This window comes from Malus domestica, chromosome 12 (assembly GCF_042453785.1).
Source record: "Malus domestica chromosome 12, GDT2T_hap1".
Classification (NCBI taxonomy): Eukaryota; Viridiplantae; Streptophyta; class Magnoliopsida; order Rosales; family Rosaceae; genus Malus; species Malus domestica.
In genome coordinates this window covers 18,328,657-18,345,036 of record NC_091672.1, presented here as the reverse complement: position 1 = coordinate 18,345,036, position 16,380 = coordinate 18,328,657, and the positions used below count along the sequence as shown (strand labels likewise).

At 36.1% G+C, this 16,380-nt stretch overlaps 2 protein-coding genes and 1 long non-coding RNA gene across 3 annotated transcripts; 1 reads left to right on the top strand and 2 right to left on the bottom strand.

Annotated features, from left to right (window-relative positions):
• Window positions 1–4,883: 4,883 nt before the first annotated feature.
• LOC103450066 (MLO-like protein 6) lies at window positions 4,884–9,475 on the top strand. Its single transcript, XM_017336477.3, has 14 exons — window positions 4,884–5,200; window positions 5,297–5,611; window positions 6,258–6,374; window positions 6,446–6,506; window positions 6,662–6,750; window positions 6,979–7,053; window positions 7,135–7,229; window positions 7,588–7,637; window positions 7,885–7,925; window positions 8,032–8,205; window positions 8,427–8,462; window positions 8,542–8,609; window positions 8,720–8,780; window positions 8,871–9,475. The coding sequence occupies exons 1-14, from the start codon at window positions 5,078–5,080 to the stop codon at window positions 9,300–9,302; spliced, it is 1,737 nt and encodes a 578-aa protein (XP_017191966.1). The 5' UTR covers window positions 4,884–5,077; the 3' UTR covers window positions 9,303–9,475.
• A 917-nt stretch (window positions 9,476–10,392) lies between these two features.
• Window positions 10,393–11,446, bottom strand: LOC139190193 (uncharacterized). The gene is made up of 3 exons (XR_011574261.1): window positions 11,318–11,446; window positions 10,613–10,668; window positions 10,393–10,520 (listed from the first exon to the last, which is right to left on the bottom strand). It is a non-coding gene; the product is annotated as an uncharacterized lncRNA (long non-coding RNA).
• Window positions 11,447–12,960: 1,514 nt separating this feature from the next.
• LOC103450067 (polyubiquitin 3) lies at window positions 12,961–14,344 on the bottom strand. Its single transcript, XM_008389391.4, has one exon. It carries the CDS (start codon window positions 14,065–14,067, stop codon window positions 13,147–13,149), a length of 921 nt encoding a protein of 306 aa, XP_008387613.2. The 5' UTR covers window positions 14,068–14,344; the 3' UTR covers window positions 12,961–13,146.
• Between the last annotated feature and the right edge of the window lie 2,036 nt (window positions 14,345–16,380).

Sequence of the window (16,380 nt, the reverse complement as noted above, 5' to 3'; positions counted from 1 at the left end):
GACTTATGTTGTAAACTTGGGGAAGACATTCTATTGATAAGATATATTGCAGTTTGACATGCAAATGACCAAAATTGAGATGGTAGTTTTTCATTCTGCAATAAAGTCACAATGGTCTCAACAATATGCATTCTTCTAAAAATCCCCACCTAGGTGCTAGATGGCTAGCCACCGTCCCGCTTAATGCCTAAGCATTTGAAAATTAAGAAAGGGCGCCTAGACCTTCTGAGGTGCCCGCCTAAACCGCATAGGCACCCACCTAGGTTGCGACCCACTTAGACAGAAAATAGATAAATTTCATTTTGCATTTTATTTTTTACAATAAATTATTAGGGACTTATTGTAAATGAACACACATGAAATGCTTGTTCCCCATGTTTTCATTATATTCCAATACTTGATGATATATATATATATATATATATATATATATATATATTAAGTATAAACACACTTATATACATGAAATATAATAGATTTACTTAGATTTGCCTAGTTCGCCTAGGTGCTAGGCTCCAGCATGCCCTCCGACTAGCACCTAGCATCTTTTAAAACCTTGACAATATGTCTATGTTTCCTTTCTGCTAAACCATTTTGTTCAGGGGTATAGGGACAAGACTTATGGTGAGAAATACTCTTAGTTTGAAAAAAATTATGGAGCTAGTTACTAATGTATTCACCCCCTTCCATCACTCTACAGGATTTTAATATTTGTAGAGAAATGATTAAGCACAAAAGCATAAAATGCTATGAAAATGGAACATAAATCAGACTTGTTATAGAGAGGAAACAACCAACAGAATCTGGTGCACTCATCAATTAGAATAACATAGTATTTATATTGATCAACAAAGTTACATGGTGTTGAACCCCAAAGATCACTGTGTACAATTTGAAATGGAATTACAAACTTAGAAACACTAATTTGAAATGGCAATTTGGTGAATTTGCCTTCCAAACAACTTTGACACATACTAGGTACACTATTAGTATTACATTTAATATTTGCTTTTTGTAAAACTGAAGTAACAACAGAGTTGGTAGGGTGACCTAGCTTACTATGCCAAACATTAGAGTTTATAAGCTGACCAAGTTAGGCAACAGAAGAAGCATGTTTGAATAAAGACGTTGGATGATAGTTGGCAAGTGAGGGTAAAGTCCATTACTGCACAATCCTTTGTATAGGATCCTTTCTGTGGCTTTATCCTAAATTAAAAACAATAGGCATAAAAAATCAGCCAGCAATTGTTATGAAGACACACTCTATGTGCTAATAAAAAATTTGAGTTAGTTTGAAACATAGAGTATGGAGTTCAATTTATTTGGATGAGCATAAGTTTGAATAACAAAACTGCCAACTTTAGACACTTTCAAACCTTCACCATTAGCTTGCTAAACTGTTTCATTGATTGGATAGGGATAAGCTAATGACAGATTTCTGAGATCAGCAGTCATGTGACTGGTGGCTCCAAAATCAGTGATCTAGACTGTGGATAAGTCTAAGAATTGACCTGCTGAGAAGATTGAGTCATGACAGTGTGCATAGCTTGCATAAGAGGTTGAGAATTTCTTGATAGCTGAGGAGAATAACCAGACATTGATGAAGAAACACCATAAGTATACCCTGATGCAGACTGCGATTAATGTCCAATACAATTTGGTCCCTTGTCATTGTAGAAACAAAATCAAATCATGTGATTGGTTTTGCCATAAATATGATAGCCAGCTATGAGATTGGATTTGTTGAGACAATATGGTGCAGTGTGACCCTCAGCACCACATACTTGACAAGTTTGTATAAGAAGACTAAAATGACTACCAAAGTATTTATTTGGAAATTGACTAAGCACTCCAAGAGTTAGTGTAGGCAATATATGAGTTTGAGTTGGATAAGACTGTGTAAGATTATAGAATCTTTGTCTAGAATTGAATCTTTCTTTCCATTTGTTTCTGTTGTTGTTATATGGCTAAAAACCAACATAAACAAACTGAGATTGACCAGAATTGGAATGAAATGACTGAGAACCAGAACCTTTAGACATTGGATTCCCTTTAAAAGCAACCATTGTTGTCATAAAAGGAGCATGAGACACAGATTCAACTATGACTTCCTCTGCAAGCAACTGAGTTCGAAACTCTTTAAGAGAAATGACATTCTCACGACCTTTTATAACAATGTCTTCATTTGCAAAATACACACCAGCAACATAGAGATAATCTCTAGCTTCCTTAATGTTTTGCATATATTGTGTAATATAATCAAACTATTTTCTGATGGTTTGCAAATTGGACTTCATCTGAAATATACTAGTTCTAGATATTGCAGAAAACTATTCTTTGAATCTGGTCTACAAATCTTGAGAACTAGTACTGCCAATGGCACAAGACATAGCAACAAGAGACAAAGTTGTAGTGATCAATTGCATTAAGGCACGATCATGCAATTTCCAAACTATAAAGTCATCACTTTCAATAACAGAGGCAGAATTCAAAGAATTAATGCCTGATTCACAGTCACAGATGCAAGTCGAGGAGGACAGGATGTTGAGCCATCAACAAACCCTAGAATTCATTAATCTCAAGCAATAATTGCATTTGAAAATGCCAATTTAAGTAATTCGAATCATCCAATTTCACATTAACAGAAGTAGATATAGTAAATATGAGAGCAACAATTGGTGATTGCAAAAGCTACAATTGTGTAGCAGTTACAATTTTTGCAGATTTTCAATAAGACAAGAACAAATTCTTAAAAGATGCACAAAGTAAAACTTATCACAAACACCTTGCGAGCAAGAATCGTAGAGAATAAGCAGTTGGAGAGCTGGATCAATCTTCAAGATCATAGCAAGAACCATAGAATTCGCAAAAAAATGACTTCACCCAAGTGTTGCCTGAATCGAAGACACGAACTCTGAGTACAGATCAAAAGAATGCGGAAGCAGAAAGAGGATCAAAGAAGAATGCATTAGCAACAATGGTGAGTGATACCATGTTAAGCTATATGAACATATTGTATCAATGGTGATGAAGAATAAAAAACTAGAGAGAGAAAGTAGAGGGAGAGAGCTGAATATTCTTTGTATTAATGTTTTTTTAGTAGTGAAGTTATTACATTCAGGATATATATATACACACACACACACACACATACAATCATTAACCACCAAATGCTGGTGAAGTTATTATAATATCTCTAACAAATGCTTGGGTTAGTTGTTGAATTTTTTAGGTTGATGGGCCGACGGACTCACTCTAACACTAGAGATAGTGTCCCCAACTTGGTAGTTATCACATGCCCAATCCGTCAGGCATGAAATTTTATCACAAAATACCTCAGTATTAGTTCAAATAGGTAATCATACTTAAACTCATTATTTTTCTTTCCCCCACCGATGTGGGATAGCCAATATTAGTAACCTCCGCACAAGTGAGCAATGTTCTCATCATGTGAACCTAATGGTCAAGAATCGTTCACTCGTGTGTAGACGATTATCCCTAACAAAATCCGAACTACACCACTGTAGACTTGCATTAATTGCATTTTATTACTTTAAACCCTAAATTCTGAATCCAATCTAATAAGCCAACTTTCATTCCAAGATGAAGTACTAGACATAATATTCGATACGTGACGAGTTTAAACATTAAAAAGATAAATAAATAAATAAAACAACTTAGTCAAGAACTAGAGTTTGTCCGACTAACTGATATAACTTTGAATCCTAGAACACCATGTTAGTTTGTTGTGGGAAAAGTTTTGCTCATAAGCACATACATATATAGGACATCATGAAATATATTTTGTAAAGAAGAGGTATCTGAATCTGAATAATGTCTCACTGGAGTCATTCTAAATTAAGAAATAATGGAGACTGTATTGCTACACAACTTGCCTACACTATACGTTAAATTCCATCCTGGAATACAATATTATCTAGTCAGCATTCTGTGTCTTTTAATTATCACATGGACATAGATAGGAGTTGAAAAATATAAATTTATTACATGGAAAATATTACGATGTTTGGTTTTCATCTAGAACTGGCCCCCATTAGCTATGGAGTTTGCAAGCAGATCAAAGGCCACTGTTGGAAACTGGCATATATAATGAATTAATTACATGGAAAATAATACGACGTTTGGTTTTCATCCAGAACTGGCCCCATTCGCTATGGAGTTTGCAAGCAGATCAATGGCCACGGTTGGAAACCGGCATATATAAAAAATTACAATGGTTCTGCAAACATATTTTAATTAAGGGCCTATCAGAATACGATTATGATGTATTTATGTTCACATGAAGAAAAAAAACGGTGTAATGTGGAAGAACGTAGCACCTTAATACAAGCAATCTACTATTTTTGTTTTTCTTTTCTGCTTTATTTTATCTCAATTATCAGGTTATGACTATGTGTTTTGAGTGAGTAATTTTTCAATAGGTTCATAACAACGCTAGTTATGAGGTGTAACAATATACTCAAATTATAGTACTTATATATTTTTTTTTCTTTATTAATATATTTTAACATATCAAACTATGTCGTGCAACAATATTAAAACACGTAAAAAATCACACTAAGTTGCAAATGTACTCGGTCCATACAAAATTTAAGTTGCAAATGTACTCGGTCCACACAAAATTTCTCTACCAGCAACGTTAACAGCCTTACCGTGTGCGTGGTCAAAGACTATTTTCTTGGAGTCAAATACAATATGCTTAGGAAGATATCAATGTATAAGTGAATAAAACCCATCTCCACTAATTAAGTTCCAATCAATGGTCTTCTCTTTACACTATTCTTTATCCATTTTTGTTAATACGCAGTCAAAGTCTATAGTCATCCACATCTTATATCCCACGCCACCCCTGTTTTAAGTTTGAAACACCAAGTCTTCTCCTTTTGGCTCTCTCTTCATGATGTGTATATATACTTATCTATAAGAGTCTATATATATATACTTATCTATTTGCTTACTAGCTAGCTAGCTAATTAAAAGTTCATAAATACCATTATTAACTTCTTAGTGCAATAGCATTATTTGGTAGTGAGGAAATTAGGGTTTCAATTAAAGCATGGCAGGAGGAAAAAAAGGAAGATCTTTGGAGCAAACACCAACTTGGGCAGTTGCCGTTGTTTGTTTCGTTTTGGTTTTAATTTCAATCCTCATTGAATATTTCATTCATTTAATTGGAAAGGTGAGTAATTAGCCTACTTAATTTGATCATTCGGAGCCCTTAATCATGAATGGGAAATGAGATTTTCTTATTAAATCTTAATTGCCCTCTCTGCAGTGGTTGAAAAAGAGAAACAAAAGAGCTCTCTATGAAGCACTTGAGAAGATCAAGTCGGAGCTTATGCTATTAGGGTTCCTATCCTTGCTTCTAACAGTAGGACAAGGCCCCATTTCAAATATTTGTATATCGAAGGCTGTTGGAGCAACTTGGCATCCATGCAGTAAGAAGCAAGAGGTCAAATCAGACAAGAACGAAGATAAGAGTAGTGTTTCAGATGACAACGCCCGCAGAAGGCTTCTCTCAGCCTTGGATTCCAGTGGGGGTGGCCGACGTGTTTTAGCAGCTGCTGGATATGACAAATGTGCTGCCAAGGTACATTAAATTAATTGTCCATGCTTTTGGTTTTATAAAATAAAACAAGCGAATATAATAAAAAAGAAAATATTTTAGGATTTGATTTAATTAGTGATTTTCTATTATCTTATTAGGGTTTTGATATGATTTGATTTGGTCTAGGTTTGCTTGTGTTGTTGACAAATGATTGTTTAGATTTATTTCCTTGTATTGCTCCTATGATACCTCAAAAAAAAAAAAAAATTGAAGTTGTATTTGAGAATTTTTGAGATTGTAAAGAATTCTAAATTTACCCTAAACCCTTTTATTTTCAACTGAACTGGCATCTCTTGTTAGATTGTGTTGCTAAAGAGTTTTTCACATTTTAGATCAAAATAAAGTTTTTCATGTTATTCTGTCAAAATGTCGATTTAGAATAATATTCCTTATCGTAATGCCTGATTTAGAATATTACGACAAGGTGGTCAAGCAAATATATTACTTGAACAAATAATTTATAGGGTGTAGAATGAGTAAACTAGAGTTGGAATGAAAATGTCAATATAGGACCAAGTATGCACGCATATCTTTATTTCATGCAAATTAACCATGAAGTTAGTCTATGGTAATTTTTTGTTTTTCCTTTATATCAACAAAGTATATGTTGTAATTTTTTTTTCTGCAGAACAAAGTTCCATTTGTGTCATATTATGGGATCCACCAGCTTCACATACTCATCTTTGTGCTAGCTGTCTTCCACGTGCTTTACTGCATAACAACCCTAGTTTTGGGCAGAGCAAAGGTCTCTCTCTCTCTCTCTCTCTCTCTCTCTCAATGAATAATTTCATATGTTTGGGATGGGATGGGACGCAGATGAGAAAATGGAAAACATGGGAACTGGAAACAAAAACAGCTGCCTACCAATTCTCACATGGTATGCTACCTCCCGCTTTCACACGTAATTTTATTTTTTGATGTTTGACCAGCAACCAGTAATCCCATTATTTCTGACCAAATTTTACTACTTGATTAGTTACTTGTATAAATTGTTAATTTTTGTTTATTATAATTAGTTTATTTATGCTGTAGACCCGGAAAGATTCAGATTTGCCAGAGACACATCCTTTGGGAGAAGACACTTAAGCTTTTGGAGCCGTTCTCCCATTAGCTTATGGATTGTAAGAGTTGAAAATTCCATAATCTATATATGTAAATTTGTTTGATAAATATGTGTCAAAGCTAAAATTTGAGGAATACTACGACGTCAACAAAAGGGGGCACTAAACGCGATTCCTAGACAGTTTTTGTCAGTTTAACGTCTCTCAGATTCTACCTTTTTAACTGTTGTGTGTATTTCTGAATGAAAATCTCTTAATTTGATGTCCAATACTAACTTTTAATTGCAGGTTTGCTTCTTCAGACAGTTTGTAAGATCTGTGCCCAAAGTTGATTACTTGACTCTGCGACATGGGTTTATTGCAGTAAGTCTCTTACTAAATTTACAATTTTCATTATTTCTTTCCGCATGAAATTAAAGTAAGCTTTTGGTTCGTGGTTTGTAGGCACATTTGGCTCCTCAAAGTCAAACTAAGTTTGACTTCCAGAAGTACATTAACAGGTCACTTGAAGAGGATTTCAAGGTTGTCGTAGGGATCAGGTGGGTCACTAGTGCTAGGCATAATTAGCATTTCAAGCCGATCCATTAATCACCTAACTATTAGGAAGTTAGGGCTTGGGGTAATTCCGTAGGAAACACTTCTGCTCAAATCGTTAAACATTTTGCAGAGAAGCACAACATATTTTAATAAGATAAAATCAAAACATTCAAGAAAACGTTTTCTTTTTTAAGGACCGAAGAGCTTATAGCGGTTTAAAAGCATTTTTAACTCTTTAAAAGGCACTACGAAACAAATTAGCATGCTTTATGCTACCATTATAGTATAATATGCATGACTAAATACTTCCATCTTTCAAAAATATCGTCTGAGATTAACAACAACTTTCCACACTTGCAGCCCAACTATTTGGTTATTTGCTGTATTAATCCTCATGTCAAACACCCACGGTAAGCTTCCCTTTACTTGCTAACCTGTTTTTTTTTTCTTTTTTTTTTAATAATGGTTTCACTCTTAGCCCCAGTTTGGGGTTGAGGTGATTTTAAAAAAAGCTCCTATGAAAAAAAGCTGGGAGTGTTTTTGGTGTTTGGTAAACTAAAAAAAAAAGGTTTATTTTGGAAGCTGCTGTGAGAATAAGCTGAAACCAAGATGACGTCCCTAATGATTTCCTTAATAATGTGTTTTTGTTGTTTGCAGGCTCACGCTCTTATCTGTGGCTCCCATTTGTTCCCCTAGTTGTAAGCGCCAACCCCCACCGTTCAATCCTTTTCCTCAAATTCTAACGTCCCAACAACTTGGATATTATTTGTACCTGATTTTGTCCTAATCGCTTTGATTGTGCAGATGATCTTAATGGTAGGGACAAAGCTGCAAGTTATAATAACAAAGATGGGGCTCAAATTATCAGAAAGAGGTGAAGTGGTTAGGGGAACCCCACTGGTTGAGCCTGGTGACCATCTCTTCTGGTTCAACAACCCCCGACTCCTGCTTTATATCATCCACTTTGTTCTCTTTCAGGTAATTCACTTTCTTTCCAATTGGATTTAGTGATTTATACACTTTCGTTTTAAGCCTCTGCTTCTTCCGCGAGTTGAAGTAAATTGTAAAATATACAATTTGGCTCGTAAAGGCAAAAAGAAAGTGCAAAAGTCACTACTGTACATGCATTTGTTGCGTTCTTTATCTTGTAAATTTTGCTAACACTCGTATGTTATAACGCATCTTGTCCTCGTATGTAGAATGCTTTTGCACTTGCTTTCTTTGCATGGACTTGGGTAAGTAAAACTGTAAACCCATATTTACTTTCACGAGCCACAGTCAGGAAAAGGTGGCTTACATTTTACCCTTTTACAGTATGAATTTGGCTTGAAGTCTTGCTTCCATGAGAAGTTGGAAGATGTCGTTTTAAGAATATCAATGGGGTAAGCTCAAATTATTTTTACATTTTTTTTGTTCACTCAAATCTTGCAGATAAACTTATTTACTGTGAGAATTTAACTTAACAAATCCATTCATTGGTTATTTACTGCAGGGTGATCATACAAATTCTGTGCAGCTATGTAACTCTTCCTCTTTATGCATTGGTAACACAGGTAATTAAGTGGCCATGATGCAAAATTAGATGCTAAAAAAACTAAGAAATATTAAGTTCTAATTAACTGTACATTTCTGTGTACAAACAGATGGGTTCAACTATGAAGCCTGTAATCTTCAACGACAGAGTGGCGACTGCACTCAAAAAATGGCACATCGCAGCGAAGAAGCACGTAAAACACAAGAATGCAAGTCCAGCCAGTGCACCAGGCACTCCTTTGCACTCCATGTCCCCTGTTCATCTACTACGCAACTATAAATATGAACAAGACATTGACAGCATTCAGACATCACCAAGAATGCCTTATTTTGATAACGAAGGTTCAGACTCACCGTTTCATCACCAAGACAATTTGACTTGGTCTCAGCAAGGTACAAACATGGAGGGTCAGAAGGAGGAGATTAGTGCTCATGGACCTAACGCAGAGAGCAATGCTTTAGGCGCTTATGGTTCGATAATTCAACATGAGATTCAAATTCACTCGGCGGCACTCACATTTGAGAAAACAGAAAGAAGCTGAGAGATTAGGAAGTAAATGGCATACAACTTGCAACATTACAATCAAACCTAAAGCCTGATCTCATAAGCTTCCCAATGTCACTGTACATGAAGACACTCGGTGCTAGACATCATGAGTTGTACAACTGTAACGTAAATTTTGATATTCATGCAAATAAACCTTCACCTTGATCACGTTGAGGCAGTGTAGATATCTCCATATGTAATCACTTTCCCGGCAACACATTGATGTGTTAATATACACACTGTGAGGAACACGTATGAATGCATGCCTCCAAATGGCGAGCATGGTAATCTATGTTTCGTTCAACACCTGAAATGGGCAAATCATTAAATCATTTGACAGAAGAAAACTGCTGACCTTACATTGCAAACCAATGTCACAACCGTGCTCCCTAATGCCTGCTACGCCAACAGATGGATCACTGTTCCGTCAAATCTTTGCATGTATTAACAGGCGAAGTCATATGTTACTATTAACTGGTTTACTTGAAGATAAGAAGATCAACAACGGTCATGAGAAAATTCACCCACAACCAAAAATTCTTGTGAGCAGAAGAACAGACTATTTTCTGACACGAGGCAAATTTGGTCCATGTTTCTCCACTTCAGGATTCTCAGAGTAGAACACCTGCACACTATATTGACAGAGGGCAGAAAACAAACATGAAGAAAAGCTCACTTTAAGAACTACAACCTGAATAGAAACCAAAAGCTTACACAGAGAGAAATTTTACAGAGGTGAAACTTTAAGCAAGAACTGTTATTAATGGAATTCATGAATCCTGAACTGAATGTTTCAATTACCCTCCATCGTTTAGCAAAACAAGTGGGTGCCTGTTGCACTTGCACATATCATAACTCCTAAACTTAATACAATAACAAAAGATAACATTGTAAACAATGGGAGAGCAAACTGTCAGAACGAGCCTAACACTAACCACAGATGCATCATCAATTCACAACATTTTCCCAGCATCAGAAATCAGCAGATCACCACAGGATAGAATGTATTGTCTAAAGAGCAAAATGCATCCATTCAACAACTAAGAGGAAGAAAATCCTCACCACCACCACACCATCGAAAAATTTCAGATTTCACTTAGCGGAATTCACATTTGAGAAATCAGAAAGGAGTTGAGACAGTAGAAAGTAAATGGCACGCGCCTTGCACCAATACAGTGAAAACTAAAGCTTGATAAGCTTTCCAACAGGGTCACTGTACATGAAGACGGTCGATGTTACTGAGCTAGATATCATCAGTTGTGCATTGTAACATAAATTTTGATATTCATGAGAATAAACCTTAACCTTTAAGCTGCTGTATATCTGGTTAATCAATTTCCAGGTTACAAGAAGTCAATCTTCTGATAATTCATGCACAAGCAAAAAACATGTTTCAATTTTCACATGCCTCCAGGGGCAAATATTGTAATCTTATGCACTGAACAAAGTAACTAAAGAAAAAAAAAAACAATGCATCAAGTAACAAGAAGTCACCACCAAGTTAGAATGACCCAATTTCAAATCGGGAAATTATTTTCTGCTGGGGCCAGCCCCAAACCACAAATCTCATTTAACCCTGGGCAACCATATGAATACATCAGGAAAGACAGCAACCTTGTTAATCTATGTTTCAAGCATCATTAAGAACATTCAATTTTGATAATAAAGGGGAAGCAGGCCCTTTCAATTTCATTATGTGATATCATTAAAGTGTTAAATTCATTGGTTCAACCCAATCAATTGTGCTTAAGCTACTAAAATGATGTTAAGTGGAAAACGTTTAGATATAGCAAGAGGAAAGTTTGCTCAACATACTCCTGCATTATCTAATGTTTTCATGTTCAGCATGAATTGGCATGCATTCATCGCTTCTCAATGGAACAAAGTTCCAAGAATCTGAAAGAACTAATAGAAATTCAAGTTACAACAGGGCTTCTTGAGATGCACCTATCCTAAACCAAAATATAAACATAATGATCCACCAACCATAATCATGTAAAAACCAAACACCTTGTAGGGAAAACCATGTAAAGATTGCTTCCTAACACCTGCCGTGCAAACAGATGCATAACTGTTTCACCAATGTTAGTGAGAGAAGCCAACTGTTTCTATGGTTTTCTTCATCATAAGAAGATCAACAATGTTCAAGAGCAATTCACACGCTACCAGTACAGTAACCTCGTGACCAGAAGAGTAATAGGCTCTAATTGTCTGCTATAAGACAGACTAGGATGCATACTTCACCAGTTCAGAGTTCTCCAAGTAGAAAACTTCCAGACCACGCTGAAAGACGGCGGAAATCAAAGAGAGAAAAACTTGCATTTAAACAACACAATGGTATAAACCAGGAAACACACATAGAGAGAGATCCTACGACCCTTCTGACTGAAGTAATCTTTATCTTAAGAACAAAACTATATAGCCTCTTAGCTACTTCACAGTTCAAGATTCCTAAAGTAAAGATATGCATAGCAGAATGTAATAAAAAATATTAAGGTGGGAGCAAAGACACTCACAATTCAAAAACCATGGAAGTATCAGATTAGTCAGTTCAAACCAGTGAAAGGTATCACTTGACTTAGAGGCATGTTAGCTCAAAGCATTACTACTTAATTCTGTAATTTTTGCATATTCAAGATAAATTGGTATGCATTATAAGCTTCTAATTGGAACAGTATCTGAAAGAAAAAATAGAAATCGAAGTAACAAAACTAACAAACTAGTATTCCGCCTTCTGGGATGGTTAGGCAGAAACTAAGAATACATAACTCAACAATTGTTACTACTTCAACATCACTCTAGATCTTGTTCCTTGACGTATACGACAATAAACTAAACTTAGCAAATAGAGAATAACTAGAAACACACAAGATTTGTACTAGTTCGGCATATCTTTTGCCTACATCCAGTTGTGATTTCTCTTGGTCGAGAAATCACAGCTTCTTTAACGGTATTTTATAAAACCCTTGAGCTATTCTCTCTTTTCTCTCTAGGCTGTCTCTCTGTTTTCTGCTTGCTTTTCAGCTCCTTGCTCTCTGCTTTTACAATTCCTAATCTAATTGTACAGGAAAACTTATTCTTTCCTAATCATTGTAGGACAAGAATATGTGCAACCTTTAGTTTTCCTAATACAATCCTAAACAAAATAAGACTAACAAATGACGAGCCATATCCTAACAACAATAACCCCAGATTGATGAACCCAAAATAAAATTTCAGCACAGAATAAGGAATGTTCTGCATATTCGAAAGCTTAGCATAGAAACCAAGGGGCCAGCGCAACATCAATAGACAGCATAGTACTATCAAACAACCAGCCAAATGTATGCATTGATATTTTACTCCATACCTAGTTTGAATTCTCTAAACCTAGTTTGAATATTTTAGATACTATCCATCCCTTGTTGCTGCTTCTTAAGCCACAACAGATGCACACTCATTCATTATTGGTATAATAATCCCTTTTCTTAAAAACATTTTCTTTCAGGTAAGAATGAGCAATTCACACACATCGAATAACATTATTGGTATAATTGAATTATATTACAACACCATCCTAAGAAGTTGAATGAAGGCATTACCAAACAGAATACCAAATATGCATCCGCAGCTACAACAACAACAAAATTTCAAAGAAAGGGAAACCGATGGTGTTTATAAAACTAGAAATTATTTATTGATACCAAATTGAGTTTTGATGATTAAAAGTAAAGATAGAACAACCCATTCACCATCCCAAAGAACAAAACACGGTGGCAGACTGGCCACTCAACACAATTACACCACCATCAGAACCAACATATCAAAACAAAACAAACCGAAACTAACTAACAAACTTTCTAGAAATCACCGCCACGGAGACGAAGAACGAGATGGAGGGTAGACTCTTTCTGAATGTTGTAATCCGCAAGGGTACGACCATCCTCTAGCTGTTTCCCAGCGAAGATCAACCTCTGCTGGTCAGGTGGGATCCCCTCCTTGTCCTGAATCTTAGCTTTGACATTGTCAATAGTGTCAGAGCTCTCAACCTCGAGAGTGATCGTCTTCCCTGTCAGTGTCTTCACAAAAATCTGCATACCACCCCTCAATCGAAGAACCAAGTGCAAAGTTGACTCCTTTTGGATGTTGTAATCCGCGAGAGTCCTGCCATCCTCCAATTGCTTACCAGCAAAAATTAATCTCTGCTGGTCTGGGGGGATTCCCTCCTTATCTTGGATCTTTGCCTTGACGTTATCGATCGTATCAGAACTTTCGACCTCCAGAGTAATTGTCTTCCCGGTCAGGGTTTTGACAAAGATCTGCATACCACCTCTCAATCGAAGAACCAAGTGCAAAGTCGACTCCTTCTGGATGTTGTAGTCGGCTAGGGTGCGACCGTCCTCCAATTGCTTGCCGGCGAAGATAAGCCTCTGCTGATCCGGAGGAATCCCCTCCTTATCTTGGATCTTGGCCTTGACATTGTCGATCGTATCGGAGCTCTCGACCTCCAAAGTTATCGTCTTCCCGGTTAGGGTTTTGACGAAGATCTGCATACCTCCCCGGAGACGGAGGACCAGATGGAGAGTCGATTCCTTCTGGATATTGTAATCGGCAAGGGTCCGGCCATCCTCGAGCTGCTTTCCGGCGAAGATAAGCCGCTGCTGATCGGGAGGGATGCCCTCCTTGTCCTGGATTTTAGCCTTGACGTTATCGATCGTGTCGGAACTCTCGACCTCGAGAGTGATGGTCTTACCGGTTAGGGTTTTCACGAAGATCTGCATGATTTCAGAAAACGGGAGATGAAATTCGAAAGCGGTTTGAAATTAGGGATTTGAAAAATTGAGGAGATTTAGGATCAATGAGAGATTGTTGAACGAATTGTGACTTGTGGGGAAGAGAGGAGGGGGAGAGGGGTTTATATAGGGAAAGAGAAGCCGAGGGTTGTTGTGCGGCCAACAAGAGTCGGTGAAACGAAATGTCTGGAAGCTTCCAGCTGGCCCACTTTTCTGGTGAGGAGAAATGTCTAGGATTTTCTGAAAATTTTCAATTCTGCGGTGTTCTAACACTGGGAGATTTTAAAAGTGCAACCAATAAAATTTAGGGAATTTTAACGAAAAGTATTTGGTATTGTTTATTTTAATGAAAAATTATATTTTTATACTAAAAAATCAATTCTGGTACTATTCACTTTACCCTTTATTTTGTTTTTATCATTAAAACTCAAAGTTTTCAAGCATTTTTCATTAGTTTTCCTTAAAATTTAACGGTTACTTTCTCTTGGATTCGTCAGATTATGTTATATTGTGATACTTTAATGATTACAAATTAAACAGTTAAGCCACTTAGATCTCGTTTCGCAGTCCGTATAAAGAATCGGATAAGATAAGTAACACAAACTTAGATGTTTGATGCAACTACGTACTAAATAGTACCCGTATTACTTAAATTGGGCCCACATGTTTTATACAGTGTATGGCTGCTTATTTATCCTTCCATTTGTAAGTTAGAAAGCTTAGGTCAAATTCTTACTAAAGACGAATTTGAATCATATAATTACTAGTCTATTTTGAGGCTTAGCCCATTCTTTCACCCTCTTAGCGTGAAAATATCGTTTTTCAAAAAAAATTAAAGGTATCCAATCATGTTATTAATGTCAAGTTTACTTATCGGAGAATTAATACAAGTGTAAAGAAAATTATTTCAATAATATTGCTATTGGGAGTAAAAAATTATCATCTTAAACCTTCACATTAGTGCAAAAAAAAAAAAGAGTGATTAATATATTGAACTCATGAATGTGATGTCAACATATTGAACTCACACTAGTGTAATACGTATTAAACTCGAGTTTCTTGATTGCTAAATACATGTATCACTCACTTAAACTTTTGTGGATGGCCTTACTCTTATACAATTTTTGTTTTCATAAATTTGAAACACAAAATGACACTTTAAGAGCCTCGGTAACAACTTTTATAATCATTACCATAACATACAAATAAAAGACTTATTTACGACAATGCTTCTAAAATTCAATATTGATCTCATTTAATCTCATAAAACTCAATTTTTTTCACTTAGCCTACTAAAACTCAACAATATGTCTGCCCCCTTCCAATTTTGTTAAATAATCCGCCATGATGTGAGAAAGAGAGAAAAAAAAATGAAATTGTTGCAGTCCTATTTAGAATAGGAATGTGATTGTGTAAATCCTAGGAAATATGAGAATGTGTCTTATATTCCTATTAGGATTAGATTACCTATTAAATGTTGTAATTCTAAAGGGAAAGGTTTTACCCTTCCTACTACTATAAATAAAGGCACAATGGGGTGAGATAACACACACCCACAATTACACATCTCTCTATTCTTCTCTCTATTGCCACACCCCCTCTCTCTAAGACCTCCATACTTGTTCAGTAAATTATGCCTACAACACGTTATCAGCACGTTCTTAACGCTACGCTAACAAGAGAGTTTGATCTTCAATTTGGGGAGTATTACGTTTTAATCATTCTTTTCATGATTAATTTATTATTTTACTAAATTGATCTACATGCTATTGATTCAATTTAATTTTTCTGTATTGAACGTAATACAACGCATGGGAGAATTCCGGCTTTCAAGAAGGATCTTTTACAAATTCAAAGGCTTTTGTTGTTTTCTGCTACTCAGGTACGCTTAAAATAAAGGAAGATATTTGAAACGACCCATGAAGCATGAAAACATTCCCCATGATGCATGAACCCCCTACATTTATATTTACCTTCCGATATATATATTGTATATGTTCATATATTGGTCAATATATATATTTGTTTCATACATTACGCAATAATTGCTAGGTGGAATTTGTGAGTCAAAGTATTCAATTAAATTAGAAGCATGTTTCGAGTTTTCCTAAATCCTAAAGGATTTGAAAAAAAAAAAAGGGAATCAGGACATGGTGCGGCACACCACCGCACCATCATTGTGCAAATAATCACCAGGCCTAGGCCTGGATTTTACCTCGGTAGGGCCTGCAGCCCTGAGCCTATGCACACTGGCCTTGGCCCGCAGCCATCCAACCTGCCCAATTGTCTAGGCTGTTCTCC

Excerpts from the sequence above, each read along its gene's own strand:
- LOC103450067 (XM_008389391.4), bottom strand. The coding sequence starts at position 14,067 with ATGCAGATCTTCGTGAAAACCCTAACCGGTAAGACCATCACTCTCGAG.
- LOC103450066 (XM_017336477.3), top strand. The coding sequence starts at position 5,078 with ATGGCAGGAGGAAAAAAAGGAAGATCTTTGGAGCAAACACCAACTTGG. Across the intron at positions 7,926-8,031 it reads TCCCATTTGTTCCCCTAGTT|ATGATCTTAATGGTAGGGAC; the intron begins GTAAGCGCCAAC and ends TTGATTGTGCAG. Across the intron at positions 8,463-8,541 it reads CTTTCTTTGCATGGACTTGG|TATGAATTTGGCTTGAAGTC; the intron begins GTAAGTAAAACT and ends ACCCTTTTACAG.